Here is a 26,111-nt window from a genome sequence, read left to right on the forward strand (position 1 = left end):
AAGTGTGACACCAGTTTCATTATGAGATACTTTTTGGCCCGTTGTGGAGTTGATTGGATTTGATTGGGGTTTCATTTGTTTTTCTTACTAACAAACTACCTCTTTTGGCTTTTCTTCCTGATCTCGCTGTGTGTGATGTTTACCTCTAAATAAAACTCTTTTCATCTGGCTTTCTTGTATTACTCATTTCATTTTCCCGCTCAAAATTCACTTGTGTGGCTTTCTTTTGGTTTCTATTGCTTAAGAAAAGGGGTGCCCTTTCAGTCAACCAGCCTCATATGGAAACTTTAGCTTTTTGATTTTCTCAGCTTTATGATATCCAACACAGTTTACTTTTTATCTATTATTGCTTCTTCTCTCCTATGTAGTAAATATATAGTTACGATTGAACTGCTTTTTTCCCTCCCTTTCAATGCTCTTGCCGTATTTTATACCCTTATATTTTTCATCCGTTTTGCTTGACCTTTTATCTGTCTTGTTTCCTTTGCATGATTAATTGTATTTTTCTCGCCTTCTGTCCTCTGCTTAGCTTTCTATGTTCGGTCTTCTATTTGCTTGCTCAGAAAGCATCTCTCCTCTCTCTGACTTGCATGCTTTGTTTCTACGGTTCTCAGCGTGTTTTACTTTTCAACTTTCTTTGGTTTTAACTGGCATAATAAGCATTCTTGTGGAATTTTGACCACAGGTTTATAACACACACTTCCAGTCAAAATGTTTGGACAGTGAACACTTTCTGGTGCATTCTAGTGAATTTAAACCCTTGACTGGTCGTGTTGTTTCCCTATGTGTGTTATCCTTGGGTGAGTGGCCCAATTTACGATCTTTTAGACATAAAGGACGTTCGGTCTATTTTTATTTTTTGGACTAATTTTGGACTATTTTTTAAACGGGTTTCAAGCTGTTCAATGCCACTTTTCAAGGTTTACTCTTGAAATACACACAAAACATACGAATCGTGTTTTTAAAACAATCAAATCTGATAGCTTAATGCTAACAATGTGAAACAACAGGCGGGCTAACGAATAGCATTTACAGCATGTGGCGGTGCTAACGAATTTAAACAAACAGTGCAGCAACTAATTCAAACAAACGGCATAACAATAGTCAGCAAAACGGATAAATTGCAGATTACTGAGCCATTTACCGTAGATGAGTGAACTTCGTTTTGCCTGTATTTACACTGCCGCCTGGTGGCCAACACGCGCACACCAGGATGAGCCGTAATTAACCATTAACTCTTCTAAATTTTTACATAGTTGCAGTATTGTTTTATACATAAGTAAAATATTGTGGTATAGTGATATTTTCCTTATTAAAAACGTATACAAAATGTTGCCTTCATTTTTTGAGGGGGGAGGAACGGATTAACGCCATCGTCGTTCATTTAAAAGGGGAAATTTGATTTTAAATTACGAACATAGTCACAGAACAAATTTCACTCATAACCAAAGAGAATACAGAATGGGAATGTACTGTCCAGACAGACTAGTCCTGGGTTTGGCAACTCTTGTAGGGCTCAAACTTTGCTTTCCTTCTTGCTAATTGCATGTTGTTTTTCTGAGTGCCTAATTTTGCAGAAAGGCCCTTTTCATGACTCCAAAAAATCCATTCAAATCCACCAGGTTAAATCCCATGTGAAATGTCACAGGTGACTCCCGCAGCATTTTACAATAAACATTTGACGCAAACGCAGTCTCTTGTAATACCACGAATTACATAAAAGCACACGTGGATGCTTCATGTTTTGTTTTATTAGATTCTTCAAAAAGAGAGGATATGTACACAATATTCATACAGATGCTGGTGCTATCAAAATCTGTTCGTGGGGGGGAAGGAAAAAAAAAAAAAAAGACAGGCATTGCAAATAACCTTCAGCTACAGATGTTAGTGAGCTGCAATGTCCATACTTACTACCGTGACTATGTGCGAGTGCAACATACTCAACATAAAATGAATGACATCTATGAGAGCAGGAAGAGAGAGAGCATGCATGGGAAGGAAAGACAACTTAAGTGAGGGAGGAAACAAGAAAACAAGATGAGAGAAGAGGTGAATGGTGTTGGGAAGGGCAATGCTATGAGACAGCTATCAAGGAGGAAGTAAACAAAAGACTGATGAGTAATCAATAGTACATGGGAGCAAAAATACTGAAAACACGATTTTTAGACATCAGAGGGTAGAACAAAAACATTCCTAGTGTGAATGTGAAGACCTGGCTGGGATTTCGATTCCGTTGATGCACATACAATAGCAGATCAATCAGTTTACTACACGGACGGGACTACTGGACAGAAACCTTGTCTCATTTTAAAAACACAACCGGGACAAACAAATCAACTTGATACCATTGGCTAACTAACATGTTAAAATAAAGTTATGTGATGAGGGAGAGGGGGGGGCATGGGGGAGGAAATAAACATTTGACTAGTTAGCAGCACATTAGTTGCACGAGGCTCACACCGATTTATCTTGGCTTTCAATGGGCGTGAGATTGGACTTGCTCACAAGTGACTCCCCGCTTGCTGTCCGGAGGACGTTCGCCCATCATCCTCATGTTCCCTCCTGCAATGCAGCAAGCCGTGTGAGCGGCTGACGGGGAGGGGGTCGAGCAGTGGTGCGACTCCCCAGGGAAGGATTGGGTGGGGGGAGGGTTGGGGGGGGGGGGGGTGAGGGGTAAGGAGAAGAACAGGTCAAACAAAAGGGGAAGAAAGGAGACATGTTCAGATCAATTGTCATGAAACAAATTTACAACGTCAAAAAGCACATCAGGGAAGTCTTGTCGCGTGTAATCATTTTTTCAATCAGGGGCGGGGAACCTTTGTGTTTTGTTTTTTTTGTGTCGGGGGGGGTTTGACAACAGGTTTTCTTTTGTCATTAGAACTACAAGGAGACCGGGTCAAATGTTCTGGCGGGCCGCAAATGGTGCCGCAGGTTCCGCACCCCTACATCAGATCTTTGGCAGCTGGCGTCATTTAGCTTTTGACTGAGCCCATTTAGCTTTGACTGCTATGTACACTGCAATAGAAAACTAAACACACTTACCATGTGTGGATAGACCTACTCTACAAAAACACTGCAGAATGAACCACAGCAATCATCATACAATATTTACAATACTATTCATAGAAAAAAAAAAAAAAAATAGCTCACTTTCTTAAAATGCCTCTCGACACAGCTCAACATGAACAGCTTTCAAATAAACAGAAATATCTATTCACAACTACATGCTTTCTTTCAGCATGTTTTCAACAAGAGGGGTTTGCGCTACTTTTCTGGCATGTAAATGTCAATCGGACTAAACAGTAATTTTGAAGGATTGTACCGATAAATGACTACTGACTGATGTTAAAATTTCAGACATTCCGACAGCAGTGCATGTGAAAATTTAGACTGACGGCTTTGAGCCTAAATTAAATTTTAAAGCCTTTAAAGCCATCAACTGTAGTCGCATACTTCTTCCCTGGCATCAATTTAAAGGCCAAATACTGCTGTCCAAAACCTGGAGACCATCTAATGGGGAAGGGAGCCGGCCTCATGACGTTGTGCGGGGGTCCGTCTCGTTCCGGAGAGTCCTTCTCTTACCAGCCTTAGATGCAAACGAGAGCCACAGACAGCATACAAACCGGACGGCGTCATCCCTCTTGCTCCTGCCGAATTCCGCGACGACCTTCTGAGGTAAGGCGGCGGGGGCGGGGCGAGGGCGAGCGCCGTAGATGAAGAGCCGGCGGACGACCTTCCACCTGAGGTTGACCACGGACTCCTTTCGGCACAGATGGAGCTCGGCTTCAGGGTTGGAGGCGTGAAGACGGAAAAGCTCAACGAAGAACACGCTTTCGTATCGAGAGTCTTTGCTTCCTGACTTGATGCCACCCGACCAGTGACTAAACTACCAAGTGAACTAGAGTCCCAAACTCTCCTCCCCAGGCGATTGTGAACAAGGGCCTGGACCAGAATCTGAAGACCTTCAGGAACCGGGTATGCAGCGGTTGCAGGAGACGCGGATATACAAACCACAGCTTCCTCTTCTTCTTGATAACCTTGCTGGCGATCTTCCCTTCATTTTTTTTTTTTTTTTAACCACAGTCTCTATGGAACTGAACGTGCTTGTGTGGTCTTCAAACATGACTCGGACCAGCTGAGTTTCTTCTTCTTGAGACTTGAGGTCTTGGAGCTGTTGACTTGGGGAAGGAAGAAAACATAACAGGACACTGTTAGCGTTGACATCTGACAGGGCTAATGGAACAGGAAGTATCGCGCGATTGCCCTCCCTCATGTGGCTGTCTGACTCTTTTGTCCTCTTAAGTGTTGAGTGAATGGAAGCAGCTGGGGGGAATCTAAAGTGAAAGTGGGACTTTTCTGCCTCCCCTTTTGTAACGAGAGAAACTTTGTGTGTTTGTGTGTGTAGAATAACCTATAGTGACATCTGTCTGATGCCACTAAGTGACTCCTGGATCCTGAACTCATCTGATATGGGACTTTAAGTCTCTATGTTCTACATAAGTCCTATATGGGTGCTGGTCTGCCTCTCTGAACTGGCTGAGGTATTAAAAAAAAAAAAGAAAAAAAAGTGTGCAGCATTATCAATACTCTGTATCTGTACTGCCCCAAAACTACATGTCCACCCTTTTAAATGCGCTGAGCCCACAATCTCAGGAGGCAGCCAGTGCAGTGGTGCTGCTTTTGCAGTCTATCCTGAGGGGGTCTGAGGGGGTAAACGTGACACCCAACCCAGTAAGAAACTCCATACAGGAGTCTAAAGAAGGGAAGCCTAGCGTGGACTGCACATACTCCACCGGCAAGTCAGGCCGAAACCTGTGGACGAGAAGAGAAATAGTCAGAAACGCAGCGTCTCGGTTTCATGTTTATAAAAACAGTGAGGCCCCGCTGAATCGCAGTTGATCCACATCGTAGATCTTTAATACAGTCACTGCCATGGATATTTATGTATTGCCGTATTAAAGGTGTCAAGTCGTACATTTTTCTACAGGTAGGCGTGGAGGACGGCCTGTGAGTATCACGTTTGGAAACCACTGTTAGCATTGTTTTCGAAAAAATAAAATTTTTAAAAAGTTGCCCGTGGGTACTAGTTAGCCCCAAAAACAACGTGAGTAGTCCAAGGGTGTTTTTAGCTCGCAGTTATTATACTGTTAGAATCTACTATCGGCCCATGTCTACTAATGACAAAAAGTACCCTATATACGGCCTTACTGGATTTGAGATCAGCACAGTTTTTGAGTAGAAGATAACGAGTTGGACAACCAAACACCTTACACTAGAAGAAAGCATGTATATGTACAGTGTAAACAGTGCATTTCACGGCAGGTTAAGTGAGTCGCAATGGTGAGAATAGACGACGAAGTTCATGGCGTGAATGACGAACGCTATGTAAGAAAGCCACTGATGTTCTACTAGACCCATGCGGAAAGTCAGCGTTGCTCACACCGCATTCACAGTTGTACATCTGTAAATAATTTTTTCCATTTAAAAGCCCTTTTTCTTGTCTTGTTTTGCAGTCTGAGGTGTTTTTTGTCAGAAACCAAACCGCGTTCAACTGTTGATTAGGAAGGGGGGAGACTATATATCGTCGCTGTCATGCGAAAAACACTTTTTTCATTTTTCTTATTTTTACGTGAATGATGTTTCTGTGTTACAGATATCGCATTAACGTGAACATTTTTTTTTTAAATTGCAAAATTTGACAAACGTGTTTTCACAGGACAGCGACGAAATACAACATGCCGGTGGGTGTGGAATGCATGAGCCACGATTCAGAGGGGTTTCACTGTATGATCTTGATGGTCGAAAATGTCTTACGTTTTAACAATGGCCCGAAGTGCGACCTTTCTTTCCCTTTCGACAAACTTGTCGATGAGGTATGCAGCCATGCGCGGAGCCTCCTGATACAACTTGAAGAAACGGCGGTAATTTCCTAGAGCCCAGGCGGCACGGAGAGCGAGAGCGTGAGCAACACACACGTCCGCTTTCAGTGCCGGAGTCAAGTACACCAGCTCAGTGATGAGATCTGTGGCAGGGAGGAAACAGGATTAAAAAGAGGCAATCAAAAGGAAAGGAGTGTGTTCATGTTATGAGCACACCTCCAGAGTTTTTCGTGAAGATGTAGTACAACAAGCGATAGGCCGTAAACTCTCCGACGTTCTCCGAGGGGTTGTCCTTGTAGAGGGCCTTCAGCTGCGTCTGGCACTGGTTGAATTCCTCATGGTCACCCTGGAACACAACACCCCCGTTCGTCTCGTTAGTTTCCATTTGACAGTCTCTAAAACAGAAAGCTTGCATTCTGACAATTGAGCAGTCTCACCTTTTCCAGGGCGATGCGTGCATGACACTCGTACACTTCCACGGTGAATTCCGTACGAACTCCTTGGACCTGCGTTGGGATTAGGTTGAACTTGACTCGACAAATGTGAAACAAAAAGCATCTTAAATGTGACTCCTACTAACCGTGAGGTCCTGTCGTATGGACTTCATCTGTTCACATGCGTAAGGGTAGTCCTGCTTGGTTTTCCAGTCAGCTTTCACGGCCTGTAAAGATTTTTTTAACACCTGCACGGCAAAGAAAAGTTGACAAGTCATTTCTTTTTCTGACACAAACGTCCTCATTATTACTTACTACTGTGTTTCCCCATTATCTCGTGATTTATAGCGCAGATTTTTAACACTACTTACAAACTTTTCAAACATAAGAACCCTGCAGGGTTCTGAGAATAAATGCCTCGGGTATTGTTTTATGCCCTTTTTATACGTGTTGTAGTGTCGGGCGCGCTTCTGTGAGCCAATCTGTGTGTGTGCATGCGTGTGTTGGGGGTTAACCTATTTTAAAAAGTAAATTATTTTGGACTCTCTCAGATTTTCACCTGTCGCGGGAGGGTCTGGTAAGAATCACCCAGGATAAGCAGGGGTTGTTTTACGCTACATAAAAGATGACGACAACTCACATGAATAGGGCGAACAGTGGCGGGGTCTGGGGCACAGGTGAGCCTCAGGTAACACTTTGTGATGTCCTGACACGTCCCAACAATGGGACAGTCTTCCCAGCTGAGGCCCTCCTGTGTCCCATCAGTCATGTCCAGATGGTTAACAGACAACACCAGGGGCTCCGAGCGAAGCTGCTTCTGGAAACGTGCTGCTCTGCTCTGCTTTTTGGCTTCCCTGTCAGGGTCATGGAAGTCCAAACCAGCGTTGCCACCTTTTCTCTTCTTACCACCGGGTACATTGGAGTCATCCGTGTTTCTAAGGAATTAAATGGGAGGTTAGTCAAAACGCGCAAGCAAAGTCACAATCAAACATGGTTTTGATATTACCTCCTGCCCCTAGCTTTTCCTCCTCTTCCTCGCCCCCTCTCCCCGCCATGTCCTCGATCCCTGTCGTTGCCACGCCCGCGACCACCTTTCTGATTTCGTCTCGACAGCTGAGGTCGGAGATCGCTGGAAAGGCTGTTGTCGGACTGTGATCCAGAATCGCTGGCAGAAAACAACAACGGGATGGCAATGACCAAAAAAACAGATTAGTGCAGTGATTCCCAACCACTGTGCTGCAACACATGACGTGTACCTCAGGAAATTACCTAAATTCACTTATTTACTTCACCTCGTCACCTAATCTTTAGTCATCTATCTATTCTAGAAACAAATAACTGGCAGGCAGAACAATTGCACGCTCTTCCGCTGGAAGGCAGAATACAATTACGTGTACCCGCCTGTGGGCTAAATAAAGGATGGGAAACGGAAAAATGAAGCGTTAAAAGTGTCTACCTGCGCCGGTGTCTTTGGTTGCTACGGTCGCGGTTTCTGCCATGGTTTGGGGAGGGGGAGCGCGAGGAAGAGTGTGAGGAACTTGATGACGGACTGCGCTGAGAAAATATATTCCTATAGTGACCCAATCTGTGACCTCCGGCCCTGCCGCGCGTCGCAGCCGCTGTGCTTCCACCTCGACTGGCTGAAGTGTCCACACTTCTTGGGACCGCATGCCAGCGAGACTGCTTACCCTTCAAACTGCATATTTAAAAGAAAAACACAAAACCCTCAAGGTGACAGTTATGCCACATGCAGTAAAATGAAAAAAAAATTAAAAATCGAATTTTACGGCTTACTCTGGCAGCGGTTCACGGTCCCAGTCGATGGTGTAAGCAGATCCGTCCTTTAAGCGGTCCTGCAGAACCTCTTTCAACACCTTCTCTGTGCGATCTTTGTCTTCCTCAGTCTCGCAGGCTGTGAAACAGCGCTGCACGTACTCCTTCATGGCTGGCGGCCAGTCCTGAGGTCTGCGGACGCAAGTTAGCAGGTCAGGACCTCGTCTGACCAAGAGTAACGACGGGTCTGAGCAGCTGGTCTGCGTGTTACCGTGTCTGAGGTGGAGCACTGGCATTCACGGGTGAGGATGGGGCTGGACTGAGTGCAGCTGGCTGCTCGTTTGGTGAGAATGCCTGGTTAGAAGTAGTCACCTGATAAGGCCTCTTGGGAATATTGAACTTCATAGGGGCGGTGCCAGGTGACTCTGCAGACAAACATTAAGAGCACTAAGTAACGTTCCCTTATTGTCGTAGTTCACCACTCACACCCGCGCTATATCCGGTTTTTGTAAGCAGTTTTTGGGTTCGATGTCAGCACATTTGTGTGATTAAAAGTGCTGAATTAATTCTCCAAATTCTTGTGATAGCAAAGATTCCTTTTTAAACTCTGGTATGACTCTTACGTTTCATGCGATGCCAGAGTTGCTGTCCTTGGTTTAGGCTTTTGCCTTTATTGGCCTCTCCTCTGCCCAGGCCCACTCCGTACGGCCCTGCTTGCTGCTGGGGTGGAGCCTGCGGGGGTTGATAGTTGTTCTGAGCCTGAAAGCCCGCTCCGTAGGTGGGCCGTCCCGGGCAAGAGTTGTAAACCTGCATCTGGTTGTGGTCCCCGTGTGGATATGGCACTGAATTGTTGGAATTGTAAGCAGTGTGTGGGGGAGGAGGGGGGTATTGGGAATTGGGTGGAGGAGGCAGGGGTGGAGGTGGGGGGGCGGCAGGTTGTTCTGAGGTTGGGCTTTGGGGTGGCTGAGGAGTGGAGGGGGGTTGAGGTTGAGAGGGGTAGTTTGGGGTCTGGTCTTCCATTCCAGGCACTGGAGGAGGCTTGGGAAAGAAACATGACAATTTGAGGCACAAAGCCGTGCCAGCTATGACAAAACACTGTTGTGTAACACATCCTGTCTACTCTTCCACCTCCCACCCTATTTAGTTGTACCAAAGTGTCTTATTTCTGTCATTGGATCACAACTGAACAATAAAACAGTCAGCTATACAGTACAAAGTGGAAGGAAAAAAAAAAAACAAGAAATGCATAAGTAAAGTTTTACCCCCAAGTTCTCTGACAAAAACGCAATTGAAGGACATGTTTATTAACACTTGCCCCACCATGTGCATAAATATGACCTGTTTGGTTCGGTATACACAAGTATAAAAATGAAAAAATGTTATTTTATTGTAATTCTATTCTACCAGGATAAGGAGTATTGGAAATGAATAGACGGATGGCAGACTTTAAGTAATCACGTCAAGTAGGAAACATGGCATTGGTGAGAAAACAGTAGGCTTTACGTCAGGTGTGGCCAAGTTCAGCCCCTGAGAGGAATTAAACCCAACCCAAAATAACAAATTAATTTAAAAAGGTTGGACTTCTGTTTTTGTTTTTTTTAATCTGTGAATATAGGAATCCGCGGGAAGCTGGCTGTGTTGTTCAAGTTCCAGGGCCAACAGACCGCAATCATTATTTTGTCCTACAGTGTATCTCCATGCTACCTGCACAGGACGCAGTGTCTGTGTGCCGCGTGTGTGACGTGCTAAGCGCATTCTCTAAGCCGTTTGTCCCTGGCACAGATTAGCACCTATCTATGCAAAGTGCATGTAATCGTGTCGCAAAAATAGCTCAACTCACTTTCAGTCTGACCACTGTATAGCTTGTATCCTTGTTTGGCAAAGGTTTCGTTCATATCATTGATCAATGAGCAAATTATGACATTACAGCCTATCACAGATCTGCTGTTCCGATCCAGCCGATCGGGTCTGTGTAATCTAGGAAATAGACTAAACAAATTGATAAAAAAGATTATTCTACATACCTGTCCATTTGAGGTTGGTGGTGTTGGGTAAGGGCCTGGGGGAACAGCATACTGATTTTGTGTATATCCAACTCCATACTGTAAAGTAGGTTTAGTGTGTTATCCTCTTGCATAAAGGGAAAGTTTTGTTTTGATTGAAATTTCGGTCTGTACCTACCGGATTCATGGGGTAGTAGTAGTTATATGGGTATGTGTACCCTGGATACTGCGGCTGATTTTGCTGGTACCATTGATAATATTGCTGGTGTTGCATGGCGGCATCATTAACTCCTGCCTGAAACTAACAGATTTACATTATGATTGAATATAAGGAGGAATAAAAATTGTTATAGATGTCAGTGCAAAATCAAGGTAAGAGAAGGATAGCTTACCTCTGCTGCAGCATGGTTGGCAAGTGTAGCCTTTGCATTGCTCTGACTCTTGCTAATAGAAGCAAGTGCTTGCCTTGCCTTCTCCCATTCTGGGTTTTCTGGAACATGGTTCTCTGCAGCAGCACCATAAGACCTAACATTCAAATGAGACTTAGTCAGGTGTAATTGCATTTAATTCTACGGCAGTGACATCTACGACAGAAAAGAAAATATGGGGTGTAATGTCACTTCAGTTTAATGAAAGCAAATGAATAGGCATTACTGGAGAATTTGCTTCATTAAAATCATATCTAAAAAAAAAAAAAAGCTTTGAAACGAAACTGTGGATACCCTGTGGATTAAAAAAATGTTTTAGTGACAAAATACATTATGAATATCGTTGCCATTTTTTCCAACTTCCGTGCTCGTCAACATCGCCATCACCAACCTTTATCTGAGATAAAATGTCAACGAGTCTCCCTTCGAGATGTCCGCAAACACAGTTCAGTTTAATATGTGTGTTATTTTCTGGAGAAGTGTTACATACCAGTTATTTTTCGGGGCTGCTTGTGCCGCGTTGGCCGCCATTTCGCCTCGGATCAAAGCTAGCGCGACGCTAACTAGGACGGCTTAATTTTCGCTAGCTCGAAGGCTAGCACAGAAGCTAGGCTAATACCTTAGCTCTGTACTGGTGTTAAACCTAAAAGTGAAGAAATAAACAGGCTGTTGCCCGTCGGTGAACTACACTGTGTGTGTATTTGAACGCACGCGTAGCTTTACTCTATTTCGATTCAATGTATAAATATAGCAGAGAGCACCATAAGGAGTGTCAAAACACGATCTCTTCGTCCTCAACAACTTTGGACGGACTTACTGAGGAATACAAAATGGCAGCTGGGTGAAACGCCAAGCCCTGTGACGTGTTAGCGGCAGGAAATGCGTCACTGTTTCGTCTCTACTTAACGTGCTTGGCAGTTGGTACTTCAAAATGCTGCTTTAAAAACGCAAGAACGTGACCCAAGGACGTATAAAATGATGTAATATTTCGTAATTAATTCACATTTTACCACTTTGTTACTGTACTTCAGTAACCCCCCCGCCCCCATTTTTTACAATCTTACTTGAGTATCTATTTTTGTGACGACTTTTTACTTTTACTCCTTACATTTGACAACATATTTGAGTTTGCATTAACCACTTCTTGATTGGATTTTTTAAAATACCTATTTTCATAATGACGTCACGCGTACTTCCGGGTGGCAAGCTCTCGATCGATCGTTATTAATATCACTGCACTGAATGACTGTCCCCCCCAAAAGAGGGACATTTCAAAATGTATTTACGTCAATATATGCAATAGTTTCAATATTTATTCATTTTATTTGAATACATATTCAATCATGTCAATTTATTTATTGTTCTCAATCTTCTTTCTTGGCCAGATCATCCAAAAGTTTAAATATTGAAAAAAATAATAGTAAGTAGTTTGCATGTTCTCTGCATGCTTGTGCGGGTTTTCTCTACTTCCAAAGACATGCAAGTTAGATTATTCAAAGACTTGAAATTATCCACAGATGCGAATGGGTGTACATGTATATATTTGCCCTGTCCTTGATTGACTGGCGACCAATACAGTCCTGCCCTGCCTCTCAACCAGCCAGGCCAGACAGACACTAGCTCACCCATGACCCTAATGAGGACAAGCACTATAGAATTTAATGGATGCAGTACTCATTATATTTTTCCACAGTCGATCAAGGAAATTTAACCTATGTATAATATGTTATTACCAATGGCCTAATAAAATCAAATCCCTGCTGTGAATAATATTACACTTTAAGTTGTTGCCAATGTCTAAAACTGTCTAAAAGTGTCCCATCACATCCCAAAGCTGGCTCAAGGCCAGCTCACCTAAAACTAACCCCAATGAGGACATGCGCTATACAAGCAGCATTCACACGTTTACAACATGCAGCTGGAGGTAGGATATATGACATAAGGGCATGCTCTGTTTTCTTTACAATTTACCGATCTTGTGGCCTTCCAATTTGCACGCATGCATCGATTCTTCCCCGTGGCCACATCAGCTGATGGCCTTTAATTGCAGAACTTCCAGTTCCTACATTCAGTCCACGGACCAAAACAAAACTATCCGTTAGAATAATGTACAAAAATCCATGCATAAAACAAGCTGTAGGAAAGGTACTTGTATAACAGTTGGAGACACTTGATTGTAAATTTGGCACTATTTGTTTTCTGATGAATAATAATGGAAACAATATTTTTAGCCAATTAGACAGCAAATTAAACAAATGGCTAACTAATTGATAATTATTATGGCTATCCCTAATCAAAATCTTCTTACTGTCTATTTAAATTCATAATTGATTGATGAGTGACAGTGTATAGAGACCAAAAGACGCCACTGACCACATCATCTGTTGTAATCATTTAGACTGATGCAACATTCCAGTCATACACAGAAACGGTTGGAGACTATTTGAAATTTTTTTTATAGTAGAAAAAAAATTGGGGGGGCGGGGGGGGGGGCTTAGACGGAAATGTAATCATCATGATGTTCTCATGATGATCGTTTCCAAAAAGGATGTGTGTGTGTGTTTGTGTGTGTGTGTGTGTGTGTGCGTGGGTGTGCGTGTGTGTGTGTGTGTGTGTGTGTGCGCGTGTAAAAGCATGTGTGAGTTTACCGAAAGGAGAGTCATTTCCTGTCTGCTTTTCCCTCTCTCTTCATCATCCACATTGGTGATATTTTATCCATGGTATTTCATTTTGAGGTTTATACTGGGATAAACTGTATCATTAAAACTGCTGTTGTGTTTTCCCAGTTCTTAAAAGAGGCATGATATTATAACTTCCACATTTTTATCTTGTCAGTTGACACTGTACAATATCCATCTGCGATGAATAATTTCTTCCCATTGTCGACTTGGTGTGACCTCATCACCCAAATATGTTGACCATTTGTGACTACTTCTCCAAAACAATGACTCACCTACACCCATTGTTACTTTTTTTTTTTTTGACCCTTTGGAAGGAAGCTGAATGAGATAGATTCCATACGTACATCAAGGTCTGTGAGCATTTGAGCAAGCTCAAACTCATGCCAATAATTCAATTTAATACAGCAAGCAGATGCACTGTAAGAAGTCCTGTTGTGAAAGAATGGTGACCCAAAGTCTTATTTGTTTTTACTTTTACTTTAATGATGTATGACTGATGATATGTTAACAGTTTTCCCTGCCAACTACTGTAAGTGGCACTTTTGAAAAGTACTGTAGGTTAAATAACAGTCGCTGTTGGCTGACTTCCTTGACTGCATTGTTGAAACAACACAATAATTGCAGTGAGTTCGCACGAAAAAAGGCCTCACATTTTTCTGCATCCCAAGAGATTTCAAAATAAAATAAAATTATATATTATAAATGCTGCGACTGGCTGGCCACCGATCCTGGCTGTACCTTGTGTCTCGCCCGTTGTCGATTGGGATAGGCTCCATTCACCCACCGTGACCCGGAGAGAAATGACCTAGAAAATAGATGGACAATGTCAATATGTGGTGGCTGGGTACAAATGGTATACTGTATTTTTGCTCAGTCTCTATCTGGCTGGATATTTATAGTTGACATATGGTCGGTCCGGTAGCGGGTAGCATACAGTTAAAAATCCTGTACAAATGCCAGGTTTTTGTAGATAAAAAAAAAAAAAGACCAAGACAAATCATTTCAAAACATTTTCCACAATTAATGTGACCTATAATCTGTACAACATAATATATTTTTAAACATCATTTGGATATGACAAGTAAACAAATGAAATAATGTGGTTGCACAACTGTGCACACCCTCGTATAACTGGAATGTGGCTATGTTCAGAATTAACATTCACATTCACATTCATATCACATTCAAACATATGTGAAGGGGGTCGGTGCACACCTGCCACCATTTAAACTGCCTCTTAACGCTGTATGAAGTTCAGATGTTCTAGTAGGCTTTTCCTGATAATGTTTGTAATAGGACCCTAACAAAACCATTGCAAAATCTCGCAAACACATGTGAAAATGTGTTATGGTCCAATGAAACCAAAGTTGATCTTTTTGGCCATAATTAAAACAAAATTATGTTGGCGCAAAACATTAAACATTAAAATGATTTATTAATTTTGTTTTTTTACTTTGGAGGAGGGAATTGTGAACTGCTTGAAATATCTGACTGTGATAGCACAAAACCTCAAGGCATTTAATACTGTGTTTATAAAGATTTTTCCATGTTTTTTTTTTTAATCGATAGTAATGGATAGGCGGACACTTATTTATGTAAAAACAGAATTTTCCCTGGTGAGGGATCATATGCAGCCTTTTCATAGTTAGGTTTAGGTTCATAATTACACTTTGACTTCAAAGGCAGAGAATTAACTCAGTTGCATAGAATTCATTGCAAGGATTATGGCATTCCTGCCACTATAGAGGTACATCTTGCACTCATTTACTCATTATCCCACATGAAAAAACAGAACCAGCTGTCACCGTCACAGAGTATATGTGTGCAGCCAAGATCTGATGCAGCTTTTCCCCTCTGTCATCTCATTGTCCAAAAACACTTTCAGCCAAGACGTTGCATTGGTTCAATTAAAAAAAAAAAATTATGTGGTGAATTTCAGTTTATTTTGAGTGAAAACCACATAAACCATCGATGCTGTCAAGACCAACCCCTTTCTCATTCCAGAGCAAAAACGCCACTGAAGAAAAGAGGGGGGAAGCCCCCCTCAAAAAACTCACGGTTTTGGGCAACTTGATAAATATATGACTATTATTATCCTGTTGGGAAATTAAAGTAAAAGCTAGCTACTAGCTAGAATCAGTGCCGTTAGAACCACTTGGATAAGGATAATAATAAAAAGGGCACAATGGAAGTAAAAACATGACACCGTTCAGCACAAAACAAACCTGCTTTATCAATGATTAAACCCGAACAGCGTGGGGGTCAAGTAAAACGTAGTTTAAATGGTAGCTGTGAAGGTTTTGGGGGGTAAAAGTTGTGTTCCAACTCCCCACGACGCGTCACTTCCTCGGCTAGCGCCCATCCCTTTGGAAGAAGAAAAAACGACGGCGAGGGAAAAGAAGAACGAAGGGAAAAGACACTCGAAAGTCGAGAGGGGAAACAAATATCCAGATGTAAAAGAAAGTCGGATATACTGACGAGAGAGGGTGCAGCAAACCGCAGAATATAATCCATTTTATAAGTAAGTTATTTTATGATAAAAACTTCACGTGTTTTTGTGTGGCGCGCGATTAGCATTTTGATTCGTGAGTAGCGTTGCGGCTACTAGCTTAAAGTTATTACAGCAGCGACATTTAAGAATTTTTAAATCTCTTAAATTCTTATTTAAACTGGGATACGTTGGAAGGGTTAACGCCGCTAATGCCACGTTCTCCTTCATAATCTAAGTAACAATTAATTATGTACAGTACTTGTATTTGGCAAAGTTAATATTTAATAGCTCACAGGACGCATAAAGTTATCTTTCTGTCTATTTTGGCGAAGTTAATATTTAATTACCCTCACGGGACGCATAATGTTTATCTATCTATCTATCTATCTATCTATCTATCTATCTATCAAAAATACTAATGCCTGTTGTACTTATACTATAAGTGAACATAATACACCTAAAGTTTGTATTAAGATATTTACCCTTAAGGGTAATATTGCACCCACCCCAAAAGTTGCATCTTATTTGACTATTTAAGTGGTCTTTGTTTTTGTCTGAGGGTGATGTAGCACCTCGCAAAAGCTTGCAAGTTGAGTAATTTGACTGTAAAAGCACTGTAGTCTTGTTTTCATTCACATGAAACCCCTGAGGGCAGACAAAAATATGCGCTGAGTGTGTTCAAGTACAAGCCTCAGCATGGCCTTCGTCATAGTGGCAATTTGGCAAAATGCTCAATGGCCGCCCACTCTATTGCACAACCCTGTTTGCTTTCTAATCAAGGATATTTTCTTCCAGTACCGTGTCTATTATGCACCATGTTCACTTTTTCATTGCCTTGAATGTATTGTGTCACGCCTAACGTCCAATGTTTTTAGCAGTCATGCCGCTCCACAAATCTACCCGGGCCTCCCGCTTGGACCCCACGATGATCTCAGCCCCTCTGGGTGACTTCCGCCACACCATGCACATTGGCAGAGGTGGCGACGCCTTTGGGGACACCTCCTTTCTGTCCACGTTGGGTCCAAGCCCACCCAGCTCCGACCCGGGGAGTCCGGGGTCTTCGTCCGTGGACTACCCGGCATCGGTAAACCACAACGATGTGTTTCAAGAGCCTACGGGGAGCCTCCAAAACGATGAGCTTGAGTACTCAGAGTCGGTGTCGTCATTCACCCTGGATTTGGATCTAGATCTTGGCCCTTCCATGCTGGGGGACGTACTAGGGGTTATGGATGGATTGGGACTGGACTCCAACAAAAAGGACATCTTCAGTCCCAAAGGCGTTACGTCCCCGGTGGAAATAAAGGAGATGTCCGTCGTAAACAGGCACAACGAGCTTAACGGGAAGAACCTGGATGAGAACCAGATGGCCGATGGCAGAATACCAGATGGGATCAAGCCGAAGGGGTTGCGACCCAAGGTGAGATTCAGCGACAAGCGGGAAGAGATCATCCGCCAGCCCTCCGAGGAGGAAGAGGGTCAAGGGTTCGATTTCCAGGAGGACGAGCTGACGGAGAGTCCATCGAGGGGGGAGAGGGTTGAAACGGAGTTCGCCGCCCACAAAGATCTGCCCCCCAGCCCGGCTTCGTCTCATAGCTCCGACTACGAAGGGGTGAGCGCGCTGGACCGGAGGAGGGTCGGCAGCAGCCACTCGGAGACTGACTCAGAGGAAGAGGAAGTAGGGCGGGGCTATACCTTTGAAGACGAGTTTGATGATGAGATTGGACTATAGGTCCATTTGCTACCATGTGTGTATTATTCGCCACGCACAAATAGTTACAGATATTGGGCTTCGGGACGGAGTTTCAGAATGAACCTAGAATGCACGGTAATCTTTACAGGACTGTGTGAGATGTGCTCGATAGAACGAAATGTTCAAAATGTGCATTCTAAAGTTAAGATCAGCTGTTAAGGTTCTATAGCAGGGGTAACCAAGTCTGGTCCTCGAGAGCCTCTATCCAACCTGTTTTACATGTTTCCCTCCTCCAACACACCTGATTCAAATGCTCAAGATCGTTATTAGGTTTCTGCAGTTTGCTGATGAGCTGACCATTTGAACAAGAAATGTCCTTTGACTTTTTGTGAGTAGTGTATGTCTTAACATTATTTCAAACTGATGGATTCAAACTTGATTTTTTTTTTTTGTTCCTGAAAGCTGTTCAGTGTGAAGACGATGTTGCTCTGCTGGGAAAAAAGACATTTTATCATTTTATTAAGGGTAACAGATATGCCAAAGACCCATTTTATTACAAGCAGCATTTATTTTTCTACAGTGAAAAAGTTGCAGCACTTTTCTTCCCCCCCCCCTCAATTCACCTGGAGGCCTTTTAATCTCAATTTAATCTTTTACCAAATGTGCCATCCATGTTTTTTAAGTGCCTTAAATTGAGCAAGTATTATTGTATGTTTTTTCTACGTTTTTGTTTTCTACCATTGCATGTTTATGTCTCCACGTCTGTCATTCTTTCAGAATGTCGTCAGAGCAAATTTTGTGAACGTGTTAACATTCCATGTCTTGACAATGTGAGTTTCTCTGGATCAGATCTCGTTAGATCTAATTGCAGAGTACAGTTTTTTTTTGTGTGCGCATGTTTTCATACACTACCAAGGTTTTTTCCTCTTTGGGCTGCAGGGCTGGAAAAATGGGACAAATGCTGAGACAATCAAGTCTTTTTTTTTTTTTATCTACTCCTCACCATGCTGTAAAATGGAGAGACCAAAGTGTTTATCCATTGAGCTTGCTGGCATTTAATGTCTTGTGGTTTACAATGGAACAATAAAACAAAAGTATTTGGGATTTTAAGTAAGTGCACGCTTTGTTTTTAATTTGTCTCCTCTCCCCTCAGAAAAATAGCTTCATAGTAAGGCTGTCAGTAATAGTTTTAGGATTGATAAGATTTTTTTTTTTTACATTAAAGTGGATCACAAACCCTTTTTCCGCCGATTACTGATTAATGATTTGATATTAAGTGATTTAAAAAAAACGTAAACAATTAAGCAATATCACACAACCTTTTTGCGACTGATTCAGTTACTGGCTCAGTCGTTTTCCAATGTCAACATCATCAGTCTGTTTTCATGAATGCTGAGAGAAATCAGAAAATTACTGTTGAGAAGTTGAAATCAGATGATTTGGATCATTCTGAGTAAAACAACGACACTAAATGATTTCTCAATTTAATTTTGACTTCTATATCATTTTATTTTAATAATGAAATACTGTAGTACTTAAAACACCCAGCATCAAAATTCCATGTACTAAAGGTTTAGAAGAAAAACTGGTACATGGCAGCTACATTTTCTTGTATCTGTTGGGAAAAAAAAAAAAAAGTTCATGATAGAGCATTTCATGTTTGCAAACAGGGGCCCGGATGCTTCCGGGTGGCGGAAAAGTGATTGATTCCCGTTAACATCCTTTTAAATATTCATCATTAAATCGATCGCAACTGGGTTGAGGTTTTCTTCGATGTTTCACCTCTCATCTGGGCAGGCATCAGTTTATTCTGAAAGATGAGCTATGACAGCGCTAGCCTAAAGAGATGAAGGATCCGAGTATTTATCCTATCAGGTGGAGGCACACCCAACTGAGAATGGTTTCATGGTTTTTTTTTTGAGGATATGTGACGGTTTGCTTAGAATTAGTTCCTCTGGAGAAATCTGAAGCTTTTGCCACCTGCAAGTATGTGTGACATCATTGTGAAAAGGTCTAAAGCTGTTCCTCCAAGGCAAAGTACATTAGCAAATCTGCTCATTCATGCAATCGATGCTTGGCAACACACGCAGACACTACACGGATATCGTCCTGAACACGTTGAATCCAGACAGTGCCGTGGAGATCATGACACCGGGAATCTGCGGGTGCCAGTGGATCTCCTTGATTTCCGACTGGCCCTGGTGCAGGAAGAGCAGCTGCGGGGGCAGGTTCTTCATGGCTTCCACCCTGGCGCCCGCGTCGCACGACTCCACCGACAGATCCCATTGGCTGACCACGTCGTCCGCCCCGGATGAGGCGAACACGCTCGAGTCCACCGGGTTCCACTCCACCGAGGTGATGGGGGCACAGTGTTGCTTGAAGTTGGCCACGGGCCGCCCGGTCTGAACAGAACACCCACCGAGAAGATTAGGCTAGATGGGAAAATGGATTGGCTTCTAGAATCGAAATAACTAACATTTCTAAAGATGAAGTATCGAACTAGAATTGATAAATGTATAATTTTCCTCGTAGAATAAGTCACATGGCTGTCTGAAAAGACAACACAACCTGATCTGATGGTCTTATCACGATGTTAATTGTGTTTGTTTACATTGCTGCCAACTGTTCAATCCAGATCAGATCTGGATTACGCCACATTTTAAAAGATAATAAACACTTCTTTTTTTTTTTTTACTCACATCTGCATTGACTAGGATTTTATATATTAATTGGCTCATGAATTTAGTTCAGACATTTAAATGTCAAATGGCATTCCCCTTATTGCATTTCTGGCAAATGTGCAATTTGAATCAGAAGAGGATTAAACATGGTTTGACACAATAGCGTTTGACCTTGGGATCAGCTCATTTTGTTTCAGTGTCAAACGGGATTTTTCATGTGAAATGCACAATCTGGATCAGATCTGGATTAAACGCTGCTTTTACATGACAGCTCCAAACACCGTATAAGAATGAATTTGCTCAAGCAAATCGGATGCGACATGTTACATTGCCGCCAAATATGTCATCTCAGAACATCAAATCAAGTTTGATATGTAAATTTGGATTTATCGTATGGATTTAATTTAGCAGATTTCTATTTTATTTTTTTCAAACTCATCCCCACAATAACTGTTTACCAACTAACTTTCTATGTGGTAAACTGTGGTTAACCGGGAACATCAGTGAAAGAATACACAGCTGTCATAATAAATCCATGTTGATAACAAAATATCTAAACTATTGAAATATGGAGTACTTATCTGTCTTAATGTGGCCATTAAGGGCACAAAAAAAACCCTACTAATAACACGCTCCTCTAAGTAATCAGTGACAAGTGTGGTCAAGAAAAAAAAAGCACAGTGACCTGATGACATCGTACTTTTAAGCCCTCAACATGGTTGCCCCGGTAACGCTTCACTGTATTGTTGTGACTCATAGTTACTAATAGAGTTGCCTGTCATGATGGCCAAAACGGATTGATGACTAAGCCTCACAGTGAAAATGTTACCTTAAACTGCCGCAGGTCCCACACTTTGAGAAGCCCGTCGTCCCCCCCTGAGAGGAGGAACGGTTCCGTTCGGTTCCAGCTGATGACGTTGATGTCTGACTCGTGGGCTTGGTTGGCTGACAGCATGGAGTTTGGCGGGGCTCTGACATCCCAAACACGGATGGACTGATCCACTGAGCATGACGCAAAAACCTGGAACGGATTGCCAAGCATGAATTCAGTTCAGTATGGGAAGTGAGGTTGCACATCTCCCGGTATAGAGGAAAAAGTACCGTGGCTTCAGTCGGCGACCACTGCAGGTCCTCGACAGACTTGCTGTGAGAGCTGAAAGGCCGCTGGTCGACCCGCCACGAGGCTCCGCCCTCCTGCGGCTCCCACACGTGGATGTTCTTCTTGCAGTCGCCACTGACGAGACGACCTACAAGCACAGCATGCTTGCACTGACTCACATATTGACGATCACACAACTGAACCGAAAAGCTAGTTCCACCATCCCGAACAATGTTACAGGTTTATATAAAAAGGAAAAAAAATTTAGCACTATTGTACAAAAACACAAAAGCAGGGGTAACTAACGTGGTGCCCGCGGGCACAAGGTAGCCAGCCCCACATGAGCAGCCCACAGGCTCACCGCTGAAGTGATTATTTGAAAATGTTAGTTTCCACATGGATTAAGTGTTGCACATTGATATTTGACCGTTTCCTACCATCGTAAAGTGGAAGTCAACGCAAAAATGTTTTCAAGAAAATGTTCTATGCAAGCCCACTAGTTGAAATAGGGCATTCTTCTAAATATTGCGTTTGTGGAATAAGTGTTAATCCACTCGTTTTTAGCCATCTCTGGGGGCGGCCATTTTGTCTTCTGTCAACTGACAATGACATCACAATTGCTCGCGAAGATCAATCACGGCTCAGATTCAGAAAACAGGTCAGCCGTGATTGGTCGTTGTGAGCAGTTGTGATGTCATTTCAGTCGACAAAAGACAAAATGGCCGCCCTCAGAGATGGCTAAAAACGAGTGCATTTTGCTGCTAAACTCATATTCCACAAATGCAATACTAAATCTGAATGCCGTGTTTCAACCAGTGGGCCTGCTGGGAGCATATTCTTGAAAAAAATGTGTTTGGGTTGACTTTCGCTTTAAGTCATTGTTGAGAACACTGGTCAACACGCATTTTGGTGCCAAGGAAGTTTCAACGGTTTTAGGCTATTTTGATGTTGCTGGAATCTTAAAATGACCTTCGTTTTACCGTGTTAGCTCTATTTTTTTCAGCTATTCAATATCTGTCTTATAGGGGAAGTCAACCCAAAATGTTCCTTTACAAGAATATGTTCTATGCAGGCCCACTAGTCGAAACACGGCATTCTGATTAACATTGCTTTTGTGAAATATGAGTTAAGCAGTAAAACCCACAGTTTTTGTCCATCTCAGGGGGCAGCCATTTTGCATTTGCTGTAGACTGAAAATGACATCACAGTTGCTCAGGGCTCAGGTAACGACCAATCATGGCTCAGCTTCAGAAAACAGGTGAGCTGTGATTGGTCATTACCTGAACAACTGTGATGTCATTTTCAGTCAACAGAAGTGACAAAATGGCCGCCCCTTGAGACGACAAAAAAACGGGCGGATTTGGCTGCTTAACTCATATTCCACAAAGGCAACATTAATCAGAATGCCACGTTTACACTAGTAAAGTTGCAAAGAACAGTTTGTAAATACTTTTTGGGGGTTGACCTCCCTTTGAATAAAAAAGCGCTAATAATACAATTTAGAACATTGGTATTCTCTTTCACTTTGATGAGACTGTATCTGTCGTTTCAAACATGTCCATACAGTATTCTTTCATTTTTTTTAATGCAATATCGTGAAAGACGGCAATCGTTACCACAGACAGTCTATATTTATTTTTAAAAAAACAATAATAAAAAATTAAAAAAAAAAAAAAATCAAGCAAAAAATGCCGAAAATTCGGCAATATTACAAGTTAAAAAATCCACAAACAGTTGACGTCAAAGTACAAACACTACTTCTAGTAAATAATATAGTACATTTTATAAACTGTCAAACCACATTAATTAGCAATCAATTAATTGTGCAGCAGCCCAAAATTACCCAGAAACCATTTAAACATTTTTGACACTCCCAAAAAATAAATCTTGGTCAGTGTAATTATTGTGAGAAATCTCAAGCATCTTAACATACATAAATATAATTAATTTATTCGGAAGTCAAGATGCCAGCAAACTGAACAGTTTTTGTCACAAATTGAAACGCCACCTACCGGGAACCATGGGCGACCAGTCAATGGCAAAGCCCTCGGTCATGTGACCCGAGAAGCTGAAGAGCGCTGCGGCTTCCCTCTGCTGCTGCATGAACGTCGCCATGGCCGCAGAACTGTGGACGGCCTCCAGCTGGGGTCGCAGATCAAAGATTTCCACCTGCCCCTTCTCCGACCACACGGCGGCCAGTGCCTGATCTCCACGCCGGGTCACCTGAAAAAAAAAAAAAAAATGTTTTAATTAAATTACATAAAACATTTTATTTCCTGGAGCAGGAAATATTAAAAACTGCATAAAATGTCAACATACTCGAACTCTGTTAATGCCTCCGAAATGAGGCATCATGGCCAATTCCAGCTGCGGCTTTTTACTTTCATCTTCCTCCTCCTCTTCCTTGTCACTGTCTTCATCGCTGCTTTCCTCCTCTTGCTCCTTTTCTTTCTCTGTTCCATGAAGATTGTGCATGCGCATGACCAGCAGTCTACAGGGGAAGTCAAAAACATGGCTTGATCGTTTCTTTTTTTTTCCCCCCCTTTCTGCTGTTGCAGATGCTCTTTGAGCAGGCAAGAGCAAAAGACGGATGACAAGAACAATAAACGAGAGCCCAGGGGCTCCCTCGCTGACATGATTTACTCGGACAGCTTGTGGAATGAAGCCATCATTAAAATTAGTTATTGTTTCCATCTGTGCTTCTGCTTTGCCAACTCTTGTCGGCTGTGAAAAGTAAAACTTACGGAAATAAAGCAAACTACCTCATGAATTAGCCTAGAAGTTATTGCTTAGAGATGAAATATGGAGAGCAGCATGAATTGAGATTTTTCTAGAGCAAGGGTGGGCAACTCCGGTCCTCGAGGGCCCCTATCCTGCATATTTAAGATGTTTCCACTCCTCCAACACAGCTGATTCAAATGGTCAGGATCATTATCAGGATTCTGCTGATTTTGCTGGTGAGCTGCTCATTTGAGTCCGGTGTGTTAGAGGAGGGAAACAACTAAAACATGCATGACAGCCACCCTCGAGGACCAGAGTTGCCCACCCCTGATCTAGAGCCATGAGTAGGCCTAAGTGCTTTGTTTTTTTTTGCCACTTCGAAATACCTAAATAAAACGCTACTTAAAAAATTAGTCCATTAAAATGTGCTCCACACAAAAGTTAAATAGAAAACAAGTATGTGAATAAATATTTAAATAACAGTACCATTATAATTATTATTGAATTTAAGTTAAATACAACTGAACTGTATCTACTTTAGGTAGCGATTCTTAGACCACTAGAGGGAGCATGTGTTCTACTAGCATTTACCATTTAGGAATGACCTATTTTTCTGCTGATTACCTGCATTTCCAGGGGCTATTTGAACCCCCCCCCCCCCCAAAAAAAAAACTAAACATAATAGCAGATATTCACAATTGTTTAAACCTTTGCAATCAAGGAAAGCGGAAAGTCTGGAGTCCATGGACATTTCTAAACAAGACCCTTTGCCAGGCCTTCACTTCCTGCTCATGTGTGGCTCTCACTGCCTTCACTTTTGCTTTGGTGAGTAAAAACATGCTCTGCTAGATTGAGCTCAGATGACTGACATTTATTTGCCTCTACAGCAGGTGTGTCCAAAATCGGTCCTCAAGGGCCGCTTTCCTGCCTGTTTTCCAGCTCTCCTTGCTGCAACGCACCTGATGATCGTTAGCAAGCTTCGGAGCTGGACACCCCTGCTCTACGACATGTTTTGTATCTTTATCCATCCACCCGATCAGTTTTGTAGGTGTGTTTATGTTGTGTTCTTGAGGGAACACCAACCTGTTGGACATGGCTGTGTCTGCCTGTGTGCCCGCACACAGCAACATGGACAAAGGGAACTCTTTCCTGCAGTCTCCATCGGTGTCTGTCAAGACGTCGAAGCTCAAACATGGCGCGCCTGCACGTATTGGATGGTAAAAAGGGGAGAATTACATTTGCGGAGAAATTGCGACGACCGTTACATTTCCTGGTTCAATTACAATTGGCATATAAACAGTCTTCTTAATCATGCAGTTTACTTTTTGACAAAAGACGCCACTGAGTTTAGAATGTCACCAGCGGGTTTCAACAGAGACACTGGAAGAGTCACTGAAAGGCACAATGGACACCCTTGGAAACAATGACAATGCAGTTGGACATGTTCATCCAAAAGTTAAGTTAACTTAAGTTCACTTGTAAAGTGAATTTTTAAGGTTAATCCTGAAATGTCACCTGAAAGCAGAATATCCCAAACTTTTTGAGAGTAGTGTATGTGTGAATGCTGAAGAACATTCAACCGTTATTTCGCACATGCAAAAATACTACATTGACATTCCCTTGGAGTTTTCTTGACTCGCCTGTTTGACACTCGTGGTACATGCGGTAGGCAGACTGGTCCATCTGCAGCTCCTCTCCCGGCTTAAGCGGCTCGATTCCGGGCACGTAAACTTTCTTGTCGCCGTCTCCGTCCGCCCCTTCGCCCTCCTCCATGTCGACTCCCTCGTCGTCGTCGTCGTCGTCGCTGGCGGCCTCGTCCTGCTCCTGCTCCTCCATGCCGTCCACTTCCTCAGCAAACGTGTCTTCGTTGGAGGCTGACATGTTGCCCAACAACAAGAAGAAGACGAAGAAAACGAAGAAGAAAAAGATGACGCACTTCCGATCACGTGTGTTAAACCCCTCCCCTAGCCCCTCGCCGTTCGCCCCTCCTGTCTTCCTTTCTGGTTTCACTCCCACGTTCTCGTCTCCCACTCCTCGTTTACGGGAACTCAACTAGTCCCCAAGCACATTAATGACTGGCGGCCCGGAAACGTCGTAAAATGTTAAATAACACTTACTTTGACCGGAACATTTATTGTAAGGCTAAGGCGCATTCATAATGCGCACATGTACCACAGATACTTGTGTGCATGTTCATTTCTTTTTTTTTCCCTAACCCTAACCCTTTTTTT

General features: G+C 42.6%; 3 protein-coding genes and 1 long non-coding RNA gene across 6 annotated transcripts; 1 reads left to right on the plus strand and 3 right to left on the minus strand.

Annotated features, from left to right (window-relative positions):
• Positions 1 to 1,733: 1,733 nt before the first annotated feature.
• leng8 (leukocyte receptor cluster (LRC) member 8) lies at positions 1,734 to 11,359 on the minus strand. Of its 2 annotated transcripts, none has more exons than XM_086037404.1 (15): positions 11,008 to 11,359; positions 10,482 to 10,614; positions 10,268 to 10,384; positions 10,111 to 10,188; positions 8,710 to 9,124; positions 8,358 to 8,511; positions 8,108 to 8,278; positions 7,770 to 8,009; positions 7,320 to 7,478; positions 6,954 to 7,248; positions 6,460 to 6,561; positions 6,317 to 6,385; positions 6,096 to 6,225; positions 5,815 to 6,022; positions 1,734 to 4,812 (listed from the first exon to the last, which is right to left on the minus strand). In XM_086037404.1, exons 1-15 carry the CDS (start codon positions 11,046 to 11,048, stop codon positions 4,650 to 4,652), a joined length of 2,475 nt encoding a protein of 824 aa, XP_085893530.1. In that variant the 5' UTR covers positions 11,049 to 11,359; the 3' UTR covers positions 1,734 to 4,649. The 2 variants fall into 2 exon arrangements, with proteins under 2 accessions (XP_085893530.1, XP_085893529.1); XM_086037403.1 differs by having other exon boundaries at positions 10,268 to 10,390; positions 11,008 to 11,358.
• Positions 11,360 to 12,486: 1,127 nt separating this feature from the next.
• Positions 12,487 to 15,789, minus strand: LOC147143170 (uncharacterized). Its single transcript, XR_015087913.1, has 3 exons — positions 15,424 to 15,789; positions 13,937 to 14,003; positions 12,487 to 12,579 (listed from the first exon to the last, which is right to left on the minus strand). It is a non-coding gene; the product is annotated as an uncharacterized LOC147143170 (long non-coding RNA).
• On the plus strand, positions 15,492 to 18,489 carry cdc42ep5 (CDC42 effector protein (Rho GTPase binding) 5). Of its 2 annotated transcripts, none has more exons than XM_086038723.1 (2): positions 15,492 to 15,719; positions 16,565 to 18,489. In XM_086038723.1, exon 2 carries the CDS (start codon positions 16,570 to 16,572, stop codon positions 17,416 to 17,418), a length of 849 nt encoding a protein of 282 aa, XP_085894849.1. In that variant the 5' UTR covers positions 15,492 to 15,719; positions 16,565 to 16,569; the 3' UTR covers positions 17,419 to 18,489. The 2 variants fall into 2 exon arrangements, with proteins under 2 accessions (XP_085894849.1, XP_085894850.1); XM_086038724.1 differs by having other exon boundaries at positions 15,493 to 15,719; positions 16,568 to 18,489.
• On the minus strand, positions 17,985 to 25,806 carry grwd1 (glutamate-rich WD repeat containing 1). The gene is made up of 7 exons (XM_086038722.1): positions 25,521 to 25,806; positions 24,964 to 25,081; positions 23,479 to 23,650; positions 23,172 to 23,382; positions 21,162 to 21,307; positions 20,890 to 21,081; positions 17,985 to 19,781 (listed from the first exon to the last, which is right to left on the minus strand). Exons 1-7 carry the CDS (start codon positions 25,759 to 25,761, stop codon positions 19,473 to 19,475), a joined length of 1,389 nt encoding a protein of 462 aa, XP_085894848.1. The 5' UTR covers positions 25,762 to 25,806; the 3' UTR covers positions 17,985 to 19,472.
• Between the last annotated feature and the right edge of the window lie 305 nt (positions 25,807 to 26,111).

Source organism: Filicampus tigris, chromosome 8 (assembly GCF_054856515.1).
Source record: "Filicampus tigris isolate MCC_2025a chromosome 8, RoL_Ftig_1.0, whole genome shotgun sequence".
In the NCBI taxonomy this organism is placed as follows: domain Eukaryota; kingdom Metazoa; phylum Chordata; class Actinopteri; order Syngnathiformes; family Syngnathidae; genus Filicampus; species Filicampus tigris.

What these genes read in the sequence shown, in the direction of transcription:
- cdc42ep5 (XM_086038723.1), top strand. Translation starts at nt 16,570, where the DNA reads ATGCCGCTCCACAAATCTACCCGGGCCTCCCGCTTGGACCCCACGATG.
- grwd1 (XM_086038722.1), bottom strand. Translation starts at nt 25,761, where the DNA reads ATGTCAGCCTCCAACGAAGACACGTTTGCTGAGGAAGTGGACGGCATG. An exon ending in GTACCACGAGTGTCAAACAG is followed by an intron (nt 25,082 to 25,520) that starts GCGAGTCAAGAA and finishes CAATACGTGCAG; the next exon opens with GCGCGCCATGTTTGAGCTTC. An exon ending in GAGGCATTAACAGAGTTCGA is followed by an intron (nt 23,383 to 23,478) that starts GTATGTTGACAT and finishes TTTTTTTTTCAG; the next exon opens with GTGACCCGGCGTGGAGATCA.
- leng8 (XM_086037403.1), bottom strand. Translation starts at nt 11,048, where the DNA reads ATGGCGGCCAACGCGGCACAAGCAGCCCCGAAAAATAACTG. An exon ending in GGAAAAGCTAGGGGCAGGAG is followed by an intron (nt 7,249 to 7,319) that starts GTAATATCAAAA and finishes TTAATTCCTTAG; the next exon opens with AAACACGGATGACTCCAATG. An exon ending in CACGCATCGCCCTGGAAAAG is followed by an intron (nt 6,226 to 6,316) that starts GTGAGACTGCTC and finishes GTTGTGTTCCAG; the next exon opens with GGTGACCATGAGGAATTCAA.